Raw genomic sequence first — 17,161 nt, forward strand, 5'->3', positions numbered from 1 at the left:
AGCTGGCTGGGAAGACTTCTATTCACATTCTGATGACCTGTCACTAGTGAAGGAAGTGGGGAGAAACAGAAACAGACATCAACACTGCCCAACAGGTTTTCCAACACTTCCTTGAAAACAAAAAAAAAACTGCCAGGGCTGTTGCGCTGCTAATTGAACAGAAAATGAACTATGTTAACCACCTTAGCGGTAAACCCGCGTCAGGCTTGGGACAGAAATGCACAACTCAGATCAGTAAGTCCGTGTCTGAGTGTGTTATATGCAGGAGCTGCTGCAGACCTCTCTGTAATATGTTTTTTGTTTTCTTGTTTTTAAGGTCTAAAAGCTTGCTAAAAAAATTGCACGGCTTTTAGACCCACAATCTGGAAGTAAGCATAACACCAGGGAGGTTAATTACAAGTTATTCCTCTGCATGGCTAAACTGGATGAGTGGAAACAGGTGTGAGCAACACACAGTCGCACAGTATTAACAGAAGATGCTCCATATACTCTCAAGCAAGCTGGTATTTTACATAAGTACTTACCTCGGGTTCCTTCTCTTCAATATTTACAAGGCCAAGGAAAATGTTTTGCAGCTTAATTAGAAAGGGTTCAGGATAAATAGTCCAGTCTTCCCAGGCCCGGAAGCAGGCCATGACACGTTGCTGTACAAAAAGTAATAGACATTACTTACTTCAGGTGCAGTGTTTAACAGAGCTCAACTTTGTATCATCACTCATTAAAATTCTCAGTTCTACCTCCTATTTTGTAAATGCAGAATGTTTTTTCTGTAAGCATGCTGCTGTCTTGAAGAACAGCAAGTCTTTGAGCCAACTAAACTCTCCCATATTGTTTTCATAAGTCTGTTAAAGGGTAGCTGAAGTGATGTATTAGGATGAGATAAATGTGTATGTACAGTGGCAAGCCTACTTAGAATTAGGCGGTATTTCTTTATTCTCCCATTTCTCTGCAGCCAAATCGCAATGGAAGTGTAATGGTCAACTGTGAGTATCTAATTACAACTGATACAACTGTGCGTCTTAAAACAATTCTGAGTGAAAACAACAACAAAAAAAAGTTCTATAGTTCAAGATTTGTCCAAGTGTGAGCGAAGTACATCTATAGTTTACCTAAAACAGTAAAACCTTTTCCTACACTTTTAACTTAAATTTTTTACTCCAAAGTTGTATTAGCCCATCTGCCTCACAGCTGATCGGCAAATAGAAGATTAGACAGCAGCTGGGGAGGTTAGTGTTAACGTGCCCATACATGGTACAATTTTTCTTTTTTTTTTTTTTTTATTAGATAATTTAGTTCGATTACTCCGTTAGATCGAATATAAAGATTTTTCCAGCATGCCCGATAAGATTTTTCTAAAAAAAAAAAAAAAAACAGGATAATCGTTCGAATTTCTTGATTGAAAAAAAAATATATATATTTTCAACTTTCATTCCATTCAATCATTTAGATTGAATAAACGGGAAAATCTAAAGTTTTTATTGCATCATGTTAGTGCTCTTCTGATGAAGGTCTCTCCCCGACACTAATAGCAGTCGCCTTTGAAAGGTGTTAACCTATCAGCTCGAGGGGCCAATATGCAAGTAGGATATAAAATAAGACTCCGGTACAGATAAAAGTAACTGACTACATTAAATTACCTTAAAATTTTCAGACTGCAAATGACCTTGTATGGCTCTATAGGCAGCGTTAAGATCAGCAAAGATTTGGCATAATTTATTTTCAAAGCTGAAGACGAAAAAAGAAAAGAAAAAAAAGGTACGTTAATCAGTTTTACATGCCTACAAAAATGCACCAAGTAATCATACATGTCAGTGAAATAAAAAATGGTGTAATAAAATAAAAAAAGAAGGACAATGCTGCACTGATAAAATTCAGGTCATTGCCTTGTTTCAATACAAAGTCGATATCATATCCTATCATTTCATCAGGCTTAAAGTGGACTCAAATTAAAAATACAAGATTTCAGAAATAAAATCTATTTTCTAAATTATAATAAATATCAGCCTTTTTTCAGCTGCATGATGACAAATATAAAATATTTTACATTTATTGGAGGAACTCCTCCCTTCCTTTCATTTGCCGGGACAGAATCAGGCAGACTGGTGGAGGAGATAGGCAGACCAGTGTCCGGCAAAGGAGGAATTGCTAATGGCTGCCACCTATATAACCCTAGTTATGAAAAGAGAAGGGTGAAAAGCATGCACTGAAATGCTCATAGGCTTGAAGGAGTGTTTATTTATCTTTGTATGTGTCAGAGTGGTGCAACTACATATTTTGATTTACAAAAATGTTTGGTTTGGGTCCACTAAATCCGAAGCGGAGGAAAGAAATTCAAGTTTAACTTACCTGGAGCTTCTTCTAGCCCCACAGTCCAGGTCCCTGGCTGTGGTTCTGTTCCACTCCAGTGTGCCACTGCCCCATCCAAAAGATCTGTAATCCTCATGCACGGAGCAGTGCTTTTCAACGCTGCTAGATTTGGGCGCAGCCGGCGCCTCCATAGACTACAATAGGAATCATTCCTATTGCAGCGCTCAGTAACGTCGGAGCAGTCAGCAGACGGAGCCGAGGTTGCTTAAAGGGGAACTGAAGAGAGAGGTATATGGAGGCTGTCCTGTTTATTTCCTTTTAAGCAATACCAGTTACCTGGCAGCCCTGCTGATCCTCTGCCTCTAATACTATTAACCATAGCCACTGAACAAGCATTCAGCAGATCAGGTGTTTCAGTGGTTCAGACTTTAAAGTCTGATCTGACAAGACTAGCTGCATGCTTGTTTCTGGTTTTATTCAAATACTACTGCAGAGAAATAGACCAGCAGGGCTGCCGGGCAACTGGTATTGATTAAAAGGAAATAAACATAACAGCCTCCATATAGCTCTCTCTTCAGTTCCCCTTTAAAAAACACAATAATTCGGCCTCCAGCAATCGCTGGAAGCCGAATTATTTCATTCCCCCACTATCCATGGCGGCCTGGAGGGGGAATAGTGATTAAAACGGCCCGGACTTGTGCAGAAACAGGATCAGCCATATACCGCTGTATCCTGCGCCCAAGTCTCCCGGCGCCAATTTCAAATGTACTCCTCACGCACGCGCCTTCTAGATTTTATGAACTGTGCATGTGCAGTCACACAAAAGCAATCGAGGCGGTGCACGGCCCAGGCCATGCAAGCATGGCTTAATGGGAAATGGGGGGCTGGAGAAGCCCAGGCAAGCAAGTTGAACTAAACTTCTTTTCCCTTGCCTTAGATATTCTTTAAAGCAACTCTAAAGTCACAAAAAACTCAAAAGGTTGATGCCTTCAGAAGTGGGATGCCTATGGGTGGTCCAGAGGCTTCCATGATTCTTCACCAGCTCACAGTACCATGGCAGGGTACCTTGTTATTTTCTGTCTGGGACCTGAGCCATAAACAAGGAAATACACATTGGGCATGCGCAAGTGCAATTTGTGCATGCCCATTAGAACAAAGCCACAAGTGTGGCCTTTTTCCTCTGTGCACAAGCGTGTTACTGGGTACCTGCGCATGCCCAGTGTGGATGTGCTCGTTCATGGCTTTGCTTCCAGACAAAAGAGAGAAGCATAATCAACCTGCTGGGTAGAATAAGTTTAGAAGAACCCAGCGGAATGGTGGGCTTGAGAAAGACCAGGGAAACCCCTGGACTACCCAGAAGCTTTTCAATACCAACTATATACATTTTGAGAATTTCTGTGACGTCAGAATTGCCTTAACTATATTAGTGTCCACTAACAGTAAGGCTGCATGCTGTACAGTTTTACCAACCTCCCTTCATTGCATTTCTTAAAAAAACAAGTTTGCAGAGTTGTACTAGCCAACTGTATTCGTTACTAACCTTCACTGCCCTACCTGACAATACATTGAGACTCTGCAATGAAGCAGAGGCAGTATAATTGTTATGTAGTTGGAATGGGTGTATTGCCAAGCTCCAGTCCACTCACTTGACTTCAAACCTGCCTTTTGGACTGATGGGTGGGAAGGGACTCCCTTTTTCTACCTGCATAATTATAAAGCCAACCTATGTTCCAATGCAAAACTTTTATGCACGGTCAGGAAGTAAGGTGGGGGGAATGGCAACAGTTGCTTCTTCAATTGCACTACTTTACAGAATCCCAAGGTAACCACTTTCACTGCAGGAGAACTTTGGCTCAAGGGTTATCCCTTCCCAGTGCTAAGGATTAACAGGAGAGGAACACAACATCAATAATGTATAAGGTACTCCAATTGTTTCAAAATAAATAAACATACTGTATATACTCAAATATAAACCATAGTGTTTATTGTTTTACTTGAGTATAAGCTCAAGTATAAACCTAAGGTAGAAACAAATTACAAATGCAACAACAAAGTTAAAGAGAGTCTGAAGCGAGAATAGATCTCGCTTCAGACCTCATAGCTAGCAGGGGCATGCGTGCCCCTGCTAAAACGCCGCTATAGCGCGGCTTAACGGGGGTCCCTGTCCCCCCAAACCCCCTCCGTGCAGCGGGGGAGCGCTTCCTGGTTGGGGCAGGGCTAACCGCCGCAGCCCTGCCCCATGCGCGTCTGTCAGACGCGTATCTCCGCCTCTCCCCCGCCCCTCTCAGTCTTCCTTCACTGAGAGGGGCGGGGGAGAGGCGGCGATGCGCGTCTGATAGACGCGCTGTGAGGCAGGGCTGCAGCCGTTAGCCCTGCCTCCAGGAAGAGTTTTCCCTACGACCATTTTACGACCAACTTTTGCGGGGGGTGGGTTGGGGGTGAAGGGACCCCCGTTAAGCCGCGGGATAGCGGCGTTTTAGCAGGGGCACACGTGCCCCTGCTATATATAAGACCTGAAGCGAGATTTAGTCTCGCTTCAGTGTCTCTTTAAGTATTTAACAAAATGCAATGAGGGGAAGGAGAAAACCACACCACATCTGCACAAAGTTATCAGTAAGACTATCAACTGTCACCTTTTACACAGTATAGTCTTGGTATGCACATTAGAAATGTACGTACATTTTGAAGAGAAAAAAGGAAAAACAAAAACAAGATAAAACTCAGGCCGCTATTTTTTAACATCTCCATATTGCTTCTCTGTACTAAAAAGATGAAGCTGGCACACCTTCCAGTTCTGGGTGCTTGACGTAGTAGCAAGGCAGTGCCACTCAGTAATCATGAAGCTGTAGGATACATCAGCACACCAGTCTTGATTATGATGCAACACACATTTTATTGTGCAATATCCCACATATATCCGACAATTGTTTCGGGGGCCACGCAGGGTCGCCCTTTCTCAAGGCATGTGGCATAATTATGCCAAGACTGGTGTGCTGATGTATCCTACAGCTTCATATTGCTTCTCTGGCGGTCCCCTTCCCTATATAGCGGTAGCTGGAAAATGACTCACAATTTTCTGTAGTATGATGCATTGGAAACTTTCGCAGAGGAATTATATAAGACGTCAGACACCAGATATAGTCTGGCAATCTGTAAGAGAAAAGAAGAAAGCAATTAGCAAGTCATTTACTTGAATTGAAGATTTAGACCCCATGCTCAGGAGATCAGAATGGAGTGCTGCGAGTGTGTTCATAAACCTCCTTTCACACTACATACATTGTGCATCCTGAAAAATGGGATGGCAACAGTGATGTAAAGTTGCATGGCAGCCTTCTGCTGTGATGTGACCTATACAGAGCAACATACACTCCATAGACATTCCGCTTGCACCACGCGAGCCATCTGGTAACACACTGCATGCTGTATCTTATCCTGTCAGAAATCGGCTTACTGCAAAAATAACAGTGTAAAAAGCCCCAAATGAAACTATAATTGCACGACGTTGTGATGCGATTATATTGTCCATTGCGCCACGACAACTAATGTAGTGTGAAAGAAGCCTAAAGATCCACAAGTGCTCCTTTGCAGATGAAGATACACGGTTATCTGCAGAAACTGTCAGTACATACACACAGCAAACTACTGGTACTGGTAACCTGAACAACAGACACAGTTTTCTGGATATTTGTGTCTGTAATACAGAAGCCTAATGCACTGACATTTTAGCACATGCTCAACTACAAAGTTGAAAACCCCATTAATATCCCATTTGAACTTTAATGTACATTTTGCATTTAAAGTGATATGAAAAAGTATTCACCCACTTCCTAATCTATCATACGCTTAAAGGAATCATCAGGCAATTGGTGTGAAAGCTGATTTACTTACCTGGGGCTTTCTCCAGCCTTTTGCAGCAGACTGTCCCACGCTGACAGCTCTGCTCTCCGCCCCTGTCCCGGGGTCCATGCACGGTACAGAGGATGACCTCAAGGTCGTCCTTACTGCACCTGCGTGAATCGCAGCTGTCAAGCCCACTTTGTACGCGGCGTACTGCGCAGGCGCAGTAAGCTGCGGACAACGTGGCCTTTATTTACAGTGGCGTTCTCGCAGGCGTAGTAGAGGGCGCCTGGCGAGAAACCATGCGGGGACCCCGGGCCGGCAGCAGAGAGTGGAGCTGTTAGCGTGGGACAGTCGGCTGCAAGGGGCTGGGGAAAGCCCCAGGTAAGTAAATCGGCTTGCATGCTAATTGCCTGATGATTCATTTAACCTGCCTAGCGTTCTGGACGAGCTGAGGTCGTCCAAAGAAAACTTGCTAGAAATGTTCTGGACGAGCTCAGCTCGTCCTGCACTTTCCCCTCTCACGCTGTGATCTGCAGCACTGCAGCAGCCTCTGCAGGCTGCTGCATGCTTCTCCCTAGGGAGAGAATGTGCTAGGGCAGGCGGGGGGGGGTCCCCCTTCTGTGCGGCTGTATTTTGGGCTGGGGGATCCCCCTCTGCCAGCGGAGGGATCCCCCTTCTGTGCGGAGGTATTTTGGGCTGGGGGATCCCCCTTCTGTGCGGAGGTATTTTGGGCTGGGGGATCCCCCTCTGCCAGCGGGGGGATCCCCCTTCTGTGCGGAGGTATTTTGGGCTGGGGGATCCCCCTCTGCCAGCGGGGGGATCCCCCTTCTGTGCAGCGTGCGGGTGGCCTCTACCCCTCCCCCCCATCCTCGCTCCCCTCCCCCTTCCCTGTCTAAGCCCTTGGAGAAAATAGAACTACTCACCCAGGGGCCCTCTCCAGCGCAGCACTTCTTCCTCCATCGCAAAGTCCCGTCTCTTTACAGTTACATTACGAGACTTGGTGACGTCACCAAGTCTCGTAATGTAACTGTAAACAGACGGGACTTCCGCGATGGAGGAAGAAGTGCTGCGCTGGAGAGGGCCCCTGGGTGAGTAGTTCTATTTTCTCCAAGGGCTTAGACAGGGAAGGGGGGGAGGGGTAGAGGCCACCCGCACGCTGCACAGAAGGGGGATCCCCCCGCTGGCAGAGAGGGATCCCCCAGCCCAAAATACCTCCGCACAGAAGGGGGATCCCCCAGCCCAAAATACCTCCACACAGAAGGGGGATCCCCCCGCCCGCAGAGGGGGATCCCCCAGCCCAAAAGTGAGGATCGAGGGGGGGGGATCGGGAGGGAGGGGACATCTGGCACCCTATACTCCTGGCTACACCTGGCACCCTATATACCTGGCTCCCCTATATACCTGGCTACACCTGGCACCCTATATACCTGGCTACACACTTGGCTACCCATAACTGGCTACACTCCCGGCTACCCTGACATCTGGCTACCCTGACATCTGGCTACACTCCTGGCTACCCTGACATCTGGCTACACTCCTGGCTACCCTGACATCTGGCTACCCTGACATCTGGCTACCCTGACATCTGGCTACCCTGACATCTGGCTACCCTGACATCTGGCTACCCTGACATCTGGCTACCCTGACATCTGGCTACACTCCTGGCTACCCCGACATCTGGCTACCCTGACATCTGGCTACCCTGACATCTGGCTACCCTGACATCTGGCTACCCTGACATCTGGCTACCCTGACATCTGGCTACCCTGACATCTGGCTACCCTGACATCTGGCTACCCTGACATCTGGCTACCCTGACATCTGGCTACACTCCTGGCTACCCTGACATCTGGCTACACTCCTGGCTACCCTGACATCTGGCTACACTCCTGGCTACCCCGACATCTGGCTACACTCCTGGCTACCCCGACATCTGGCTACATGTGGCTCCCTATACACCTGGCTTCACATCTGGGTCTTATACTTACCATTGGCGTGCTGATCCCTCGTTGCGTACCTCTGATTGCTTCCCCAGTGCCGTCTTCCATGTCCATGTACGGATTTTGCTTCTCCCTCAGCGATGACATGTCCCCCGCCGATCGACGTTGATGACACCAGGGTCACACAGCGTCATCAACATCTCACTGCAAACATTTTTTTTTCAGTTGAATTCAGTACAATAACCTGTATTGAATTCAATATTTAAAAAAAATTGATTGCAAAAAAAAAAAAAAAGGTTGCAAATTATTGGAAATTAATTGAACCACTTTTTGCACGGAAATCCTGGGGAATCAGAACGCCAGGGAGGTTAAGGCAGCATTTACTTTTGCAAACAGGCAAAAATAGTTTTTTTCTGTGTGTTCTAGAAGAGATTTTGGTATCAATTCAAGTGACTTCTTTAGTTCAGATCAGGGGACAGAATTCATATATAAAGAAATCACTCCCTTCAGACATCAAACAGCCTAGCCCAGTGTTTCTTAAACCTGTCCTCGTGACTCCCTAACGGTGCAGGTTTTGCATGCAACTTCACTTATAGTGTCCTAGCTACATGGAATCCACCTGAGACACTAATTACCGCACCTGTGCATAGGTGAGGTTGCCTTAAAAACATGCACTGTTGGGGAGTCATGAGGACAAGTTTGAGAAACACTGGCCTAGCCTAAAGTCTCTCACACATGCCTGATAACAACCGCCTCAGCCGACAATCAGGCATATGTACTGCACCAGACGACCAACCTGCGAGCGATCCGCAAGATGGATCTACCCAACCCCAGCTACGCCGATCCCATTGTTCATGCCTCTTCCCCATCCACCACGTGACATCAAGCATGCGCTGCTCATCGCTGTACCTCCGTATAGCAACAAACCACGTTGTCAGCTACACCGCTGACGCATGTGTGCAGCCCAGTGATGTCGCCCAAGAGGATCCCCGATGGGCGACATCTACCCCTATATGACAAGTGGTGTTTAATCCTGATTAAGGAATTACGTTTTATTGTGACATAGCAGATTATTCCTGGCCACTTAAACAGTTTTGTGCTCTGTCAAAAATATACATCTCTTGCCATCAAATGAGTCTTTCTCATCTGTAAAGTACAGCATTGTCCACAGTTTACCATCTTAGGTTGCTTGTTCTACCCAGTGTAGGAGCCTCTGCCCTTCTGAGTACATGTGTAAATAGTATTCCCCAATAATAATAATAAAAATAAAAAAAATGATGTTTTGTACCCAATGCACAACTCCAGGCCAATACCTTTTTAGGCAGCGGGGTTTTGAGAATCGACAAAGACTCTGCTATGCAGTCCACAATCTCCTCTGCTGCTTCAGCATGGTTAAGACAGAACACCATGGCCTCACCAATGTCATTCTTCCGGGGAGTTAGTCCTCGTAGCACCTCCTCTAATTTGTCCCTTTGTCTAACACAGAAATTAAGTAATATTATAAATCACAACACACGCAAGAACGTTATACAACTTGGATCACTTAAATTAGTCTGTTTGGGTCTTGTAGTAGCCAGTTAAGAGTTGATTAACCTTGAAACAAACACACACGACCTCTCAAATAGTTTTGATATTATAGTCTTATGGCTGGGACCACTGCTGTCAGGGCTGAAGCTAACGTAATTTTCCACATGTGATCTTTCACACACTATGCTCGTCTTTCTGCACAGTAGATAAGGAGTGTAGATGTGAAACTGCATACAATCAGCAATATTATGTTTCATGATGTTAAACTGCATGCGAAAATCATATTGACGTGTAAACCATTCTGTTAGCCAACATTGCTTTTCAGTAGTAATGTCATTTTGCATGTGGAAAAACAGGTAGAATTTGGATAAATATGGTCCTAGCCTAGCAGTTTTATGACATTTGCAGTCCCTGAATGAGCTGGGAGGGGCAGAAAGGGGTAAAGATGATGCACATAAAGCAGGATTTAAACATTCCCCTCTAGACTAAGGGCATGGGGCATTGGGGCTTAGGAAAATAAAGTGTCAGCTAGTAGTGCGAGTCACTTGTGTTACTCTTGCAGATCAGATAGGCCTGAAACATAGGAGAGAACGCTAATACCTCCTTCACACTGGGAATTGCATCACGGAAGCAAAATTAATAGCGTTTTGCAGAGCGATTTTCCAGTGATTTTTCGCTGTATAGGAAAGCGATTCTGGATCGATCGGTTTTGTGAATCTATAACGTTGAAACAATCACTCCAAAATTGCTAACAAATGCTGCATTCAGTGCTTTTGTGATTTCAGCAAATCACAATCGATTGCTAAATGTGAACACTGTCATACACATTACAGTAGTGCTTTTAAAAAAAATTGCGACCGCCAGCAATTGAAAAAGCTGCTGAACTCGCTAGTAAACTGCTCCATTTTGAATGTGGCCTGACACTTTTGCTGCTGGATATCAAACCCCACCACATATATTCTTAATACTACACAGTATCACTGTTCAAGGTAGAAGATCTGTATTAATGTCTCAATTGGAGATGCTAGTCCTCAAAACAGAAAAAATATAAATCCACTTTAGGCAAAATAGGTTTAATTTAGGAGTGAGGTCTTTTTTAATACCTGGTACCCCAAGCAATTTCCCATCAGATTGACTGGTCGCATCAATCATTTCAGACGTGTCTGATCTGATTTCTGAAGTGATCGGAAATCTGTTGATTTAACAGGATATTGCATGGCGTGTACCAGACATGAGGACAGTAGCTTGTTGTAACAGACTTTTACACATAAAGACATACTCTTCTTTCAAAGCTCCTTTTTTGATGGGCTCCTCGACGAAAGGCTCAGGTTCCTGCTCCTCAGCCATCCCGTGCAGGTAAGGATTTAATGGTGGCGGCCTCCAGAAAGAACCGTTTTTAAACATCCGAAAATCTTCTGTCCTCCATTTTGTAGGAGAATCTCCCTAATTGACAAGGTGAGAAAGAAACGTCAAGTTGCTCCATAAATTCTGTAGGGTTTAACCCTGTGTAGGGTAGGCAGCTTTATTATTCACCTGTAATATCGAGTAAAGCTTCCATCTGTAATACACATGGGCGGGGGTCTGGTTTTCAAACAGGAACCTAGGAATACAAACAACAAACATTCGTCAAATCCATGTTCATAACTTTATTAAAGGTTAACAGAGATAAGAAACACCAATAAAATGTTACCAATTCAAATGTCTACTTGATTCTTAAAATTTAGTCAAATACCATGGAGCACACAATCATAATTGACTAAATTTTCAGTAAAACAAAACACTAATCAAAGTGCAGTAAACCAGAAAAATATAACTGAACATGAAACAAAGTAATGTCACATACAGAGAAAACTGCCTATGTTTTCAATAGCTTCAGAAATTGAAGCAGGCACAGGAAAACAAAATGGAATTAAGCAGATCATACCCTACTGGTCAGAAAAGCAATCTATTACATTAATAGACCAATAGGCAGGACTGATGAGTTATTTTTGACATAGCACCTTGTGCTTAAATTATTGTGTAGACCAGGCATGGACAAACTCGGCCCTCCAGCTGTTACAAAACTACAAGTCCCACAATGCATTTGCCTTTATGAGTCATGACTGTGGCTGTCAGACTCCTGCAATGCATTGTGGGACTTGTAGTTCCTTAACAGCTGGAGGGCCAAGTTTGCCCATGCCTGGTGTAGACCCTTCTCACATGTTTCTGAGATAGTGGGGAAGGCCCAGAACAGAGTAAACTTTTTGAGGATGCACAGGAAAAAGAACATCCCGGAGAAACTGTTGGTGTACTTTTATCCTGGAGCTATCACTTTGTTAATGCTGCTAAGTGGTAAGCTTGATGTGGTGTATTATAATGGATAAGGGGCGAGTACAGTGTATATATGCTGTATTTGTTTTTATTTTATTTTTTTTATTTTGTACTGGAATTTGGCATAAAAATATTTTTTACAGTGTTCATTGTAGTACAAGGACAAAGATTTTGATTTGATGGTTTCACCTCAGTTATGACCATATTTCTATTGGTATTACATAATTACCTGAACATAGGGTTGTTGATTTCTCTGTTCATGATCATTGCTTCAAACATTGGTCCTTCACGCACCACGAATTCGATCATTCGATGGATCAATGCGAGTAAATTCCTACAACGACAGTACAGTTAACGAAAAATGTATTCAGACCCTATTTACTTATTGCACACCATCTAGCACCTATAGCATAGAGACTGAGTCAACAGAGGATAGCCACCTCAAAAAGGGCTGCTCAGTGTAATATATATATATATTAAAAAAGTATGCTGGTCTTGCATCAGCCAAGGAATTAATACCTCTGATGCACAGAAAATTGACTTTTTAACTAAGAAAACAGAGGCTTTAACGCCTAATGTTAAATTACTAAAGGGCAGCAGCATATAATAAAACTCATGCCACATTAATACAACATACTGAAACATTGTCAATCAAAGCAAGGCTAAAGAGCAGCTATATTTTTACAATAAATGTTGAAATTCTGAATGAAAGATGATGAAGAAAATGTATAAGCAAAATCCTTCTGTCATCCAACTACAAAGCTTCCAAGTTTGCCATTATCCATATAGAATGACTGTTCCTCCATGTAAAGCTTTTTTTTTGCTGAACTCCTGGCTTCTTCAGGAACACAGTCGGTATCACCATGATCACCATGTTCATCAAAAACATCATGCAAATTAGCCCATGTACCTGATAAAGCCAGGAGTCCAGTGAAAAGCAACACATTAATAAAGTTCTTAATTTGCCTATATTCACATTTAGGTGATCCTTGTCAGAGAGTTGTTTACTCCTTTTAAAGACTATCAGGTCCCTGTTATCTACCGTAGTTCTAGCTGTTTCACTTCATTTGGTTTCCTGAAGGATCTTAATGGGACCAATGAAAGCAGTTTTTTGTTGTTGCAGAGCAATCAAAATACAACACCTTAACATGACCCTCGATATTCCACTCAAGCCTACGCAGTGGTAACTCTTGGAAACCCATGAAATGGGTTCACATCTATCAGTCTATACACATCACGTCATAAAGATATCAGTTCTCTCGTGTATGCTTGGAAGAGAATACAAAAGTATTCTCCTGTTCCATTCAACTAACCGCTGCAAGATATGCATTATAAAGGTCTCCTCTGATTTATACAAGCCAAAACTAATTGAGGCAAAAATGGATTTCTGATGACAGAAGGATATTTACTTGAATCACAATAGTGTTTAAATATTAAGGTCATCAACCTTGAAACGCTTTGCAGCATAAAGTGAAAGAGAAGAAGAAGATTTAACTACTAATGTTACATATCTAAAACAAGTCACTAACCAAAAACAAGTCTAGTAAGGGCCATTATGCTATATATGTAACTATAAAACAAAAAAAGGTGAAAATAAAATAAAAAAGGTAGACCTATAGCATGTTGGTGCACTATTTAATCTGGTAAAATTTCCAGTGGAGCACCAATACAGTAAGTACAACTGCTATATTATAACTGAACTGTATACTGCCTTGAAACTAAATTGGTATCTATTTGATAAGAGAAACTTGTGTGTAATGTTAACTGTGAAACTACAAGTGGGCCTACAGCTTTAAGTGCTTTAATTATAACAACAACCACATTTATTGGAGTTGATCGTACCAATGTCTGGTCAAAATACTTTCCCAATCCATCCCTTGATGTTTTCCTGGTCCCCCGCTGCCGCAGACTGTTCAGCTGTGGTGTTGCTCACCAAGGCCAATGTCAAAGGTCAATGGGAAATTGAATTTTGATTTTTGCAAGTTCTTTTTGGCGCCTTGAAAGCAAGACTGTGCTTCCCTGAGCAAGAGTTTATTAGTCCACCCTCCTCTATGTAGCAGATCAGAAAAACTGTCGCCTAAACAGCTAGAAAATATATTCATCCAAACATATTTACCGTGCTTATTAATCAATGCAAGTAGAGGCAAGAATGGCAAGATCCCCTGTCAGAACTCCCACTTCTGCTAGTTTACAACAATAAACTGTTGTTTTCTGCTTAGAAACCTGGGGCCATATTGAATTAACTTTTTCTCCTAAATTTTCTCCTAATTCTTAATCTTCTAATCTAGCAAACCGTCACTGGAAATTTGGACGCTGCGGCTTTAGGGACGCTGAGTCAGTAATTTGGGTGTTGTCAAATGACAGCATCCAAATTATGCTTAAACCAACAATTCAGCCTTAGCAATAGCTACAAACCGAATTATGTATTTCCCCAGTGTCAATGGGGGCTGCAGGGGATAGTAATTAACCACTTAAGTACCAGCGGTCTCTGCCCCCTTAAGGGCCAGAGACCACTGGTACAATAACGACGGAATACTGACAAACCGCCTCACACACCCCCACAACCGCCGCCCACCAGGATCCTCAGGACACCCACTCTGCAGTCTCTATGACGGCAGAGCTCTGTGAGCCGGTCAGGAGGCGCTTTCATTGGCTCCTGACCGTGTCTATCAATGTAAGCCTATGTGAGTTGCTTACTTTGATAGACACGGCAAGGAGCCAATGAAATCGGCTTCTGACCGGCTCACAGGGCTCTGCAGTCATAGAGACAGGCAGAGCAAGTGAGCTGTGATGGGAGACAGAGGCGAGATCAACAGGAGCGTTGAAAACTGTGGATGCGCGCTGTGGCGGTGAATTGAAATTTACACCCTGGCAGCGATCAAAACAGGGTGTAGATTTCAATTAGGTTGGTCCTTAAGTAGTTAACGCCGCCGGGACTTTTGCAGGAGCAGGGTAAGCCGTTTTTCGGCTTTACCCAACGCCAAAATTTCCCAGCGCCTTAAAGAACAAGCGACACCCATGCTAACCTAGAAATAAAAATCACATTTATAAGTAGATAAATACTACTTCTACTTACATAACAGATGTATTGTGCAATGATGATGCTATGATGTAATGATTCCTGTGAATTTTATAAAGTAAAAGCAAAAAATCCTATTCTAGGCAGTGGCCATTTTGCCAAGCTAATGCAGACATCATATCCTCCCTGACTCTCTCCCCCCCCCCCCTCCCCTCCCTTCTCTTGCGCAGGGAAATAAATGGAAGATGAGGAATATATTATAGATAAAAAGAACTCCCAGCATTCAACTGTTTGGCACTGACTACTAAAGGGCCAGTGATCCTAAAGTATGTGATAACTCCAAACCATAACAGCAGAAAAAGTTTTGCAAGTTTTGAATGCAGGATTAGCATCTTTATCACTTAATACACTCAGACCAGTTGCTGTTGAAATTTGATTTTTATGGTGACAATACCGCTTTAATTACATGTATGTCTTCATCTTATGTTTACAATAACTTTTCAACACTCTGCAACTGAAAAAAGCACCAACAAAATAACTGAAAATGTACTAGTATTTCCTTGCTGATGGTTTAAAATGCATTTTATTGATAAGATGTGAAAATATCACCCAGGAGAAGCTATCGTTGATTTGATACTGTAGGAGAAAAAGTAAATTGAATAAGGGCCCTAGTTTCACTTGTCCTGATGTCATAAAATAATTTTCCTTCAAAAAATATTTATAGTGTTAAAAATGCAGACTATCCGTTCACATTTTTAACACTAAACAATGCTAGCATGATTTTTATACAGATGTCACAAAGCTAGTTCTGCATCTCATCTCTCCACCAAGGATAGTGAATGGTATTCGAGTAATTCCAAGCTCATGCAAATGTTATTCCAATTTCATACAAATGTATGCAGCTTGAAAATAGACCAATAAGCGCAGCAACAGCAGCATCGGATTGGTCCATTGTCAAGTGCATAAAAATGGATAAAAATTACACTTAATTATTTGCATATCATTGATCATCCCCGCTTTCCACAAAACTATCTTTACCAACTCAAATGTGGCTAACTCTATACAAGTCTATCAGGCTTCAGAAGAGCTTGCATTAGACAGTGACTGCAAGTCTCTTCCAGTCAGGGGCCTGCCCTCTATCATCCCACAGCAAGAATATTCCCCAGTCCCTTCATTGGTTAGTAAGGTCATGTGACATCTGCAATAAAGACAATAGAGAGTTGGCATCGGGGAGAAGTACATTACTGCTCATCACAGAGATGTTCAACAATGCAAACAGATCAGCATGTAATACATATAGGCCAACATGTATTTGTGAAGTTACTACAGCACTTTGCAGAGTATCTGGTCATGTCACTAAAGATACCCATACATACATAAATGTATGCACAATGCGGCAAACCAATCTCTCTCTGATGTGAACCTGATTACGTTGCACATATCAATTACTCTCTGAGCTGAATCTGATTACACTGCACTGATCAATCCCACTCTGATCTGAATACATTGCATAGATCAATCCCACTCTGATCTGAATCAGATTACACTGCACAGATCAACCTCCTCTGATCTGACTGTGATTACATTGCATCGATCAATTCCTCTCTGATGTGAATCTGATTACATTGCACCGATTAATCCCTCTCTGAACTGAATTTGATTACATTGCACAGATCAATCCCTCTCTGATCTGCTCAGTACAGTGCAATCCTATGTGCCGTCAAATCTACCAACACTCCTTATTGACTGAAATCTTCCATCTAGTACACTTCAATATTTGCAGCAAGTCGATTGAAATGACCCTATGGGTAAGGGGTGTGAAATACGTTAGACCTATTCTAATTTGTGTACCATGCCTATTGATTTTGAATAAAATCTGAGTGAGAAATGGATGGTTGTGCAGGTCCAAGTCTTATGTCCATATGGTCGGGACAGACGGCCCTTCACAATACACACCTGTCCAGGCTAAGTCCGGGTAGGTTGTTCAGCTGGAGTAACTTCTTTTGCACTACAATTTCAAATTTGCTTATTCAATAAATTGATGCAAAGAGTACAACACCAAGAGTAAAGTGCAGTAACAGTCTAAGCCAATTCAATGGAATGCTTTTGCTCCTTGCATAATTAGCTGAAAAGGCTTTTGTGCATTCTGGTGGAAAAAATATTGTGAACGTGGCAACTACTTCTAATGACTATATACTTTTTGGGGGGGAATGGCACA

The 17,161-nt window shown here is 42.9% G+C and overlaps 1 protein-coding gene across 7 annotated transcripts in view; it reads right to left on the reverse strand.

Moving 5' to 3' along the window:
* Positions 1 to 17,161, reverse strand: part of U2SURP (U2 snRNP associated SURP domain containing) — a 103,341-nt gene that overhangs the window by 20,415 nt on the left and 65,765 nt on the right. For all 7 annotated transcript variants that reach the window (XM_068280774.1, XM_068280773.1, XM_068280771.1 and 4 more), the window contains exons 12-18: positions 12,154 to 12,258; positions 11,148 to 11,214; positions 10,894 to 11,057; positions 9,401 to 9,563; positions 5,378 to 5,457; positions 1,638 to 1,725; positions 525 to 644 (exon numbers count right to left, since the gene is read on the reverse strand). In XM_068280774.1, the coding sequence (XP_068136875.1) occupies positions 525 to 644; positions 1,638 to 1,725; positions 5,378 to 5,457; positions 9,401 to 9,563; positions 10,894 to 11,057; positions 11,148 to 11,214; positions 12,154 to 12,258 (787 nt within the window). The remainder of the gene's footprint in view (positions 1 to 524; positions 645 to 1,637; positions 1,726 to 5,377; positions 5,458 to 9,400; positions 9,564 to 10,893; positions 11,058 to 11,147; positions 11,215 to 12,153; positions 12,259 to 17,161) is intronic.

Source organism: Hyperolius riggenbachi, chromosome 4 (assembly GCF_040937935.1).
Source record: "Hyperolius riggenbachi isolate aHypRig1 chromosome 4, aHypRig1.pri, whole genome shotgun sequence".
Taxonomy (NCBI): Eukaryota; Metazoa; Chordata; class Amphibia; order Anura; family Hyperoliidae; genus Hyperolius; species Hyperolius riggenbachi.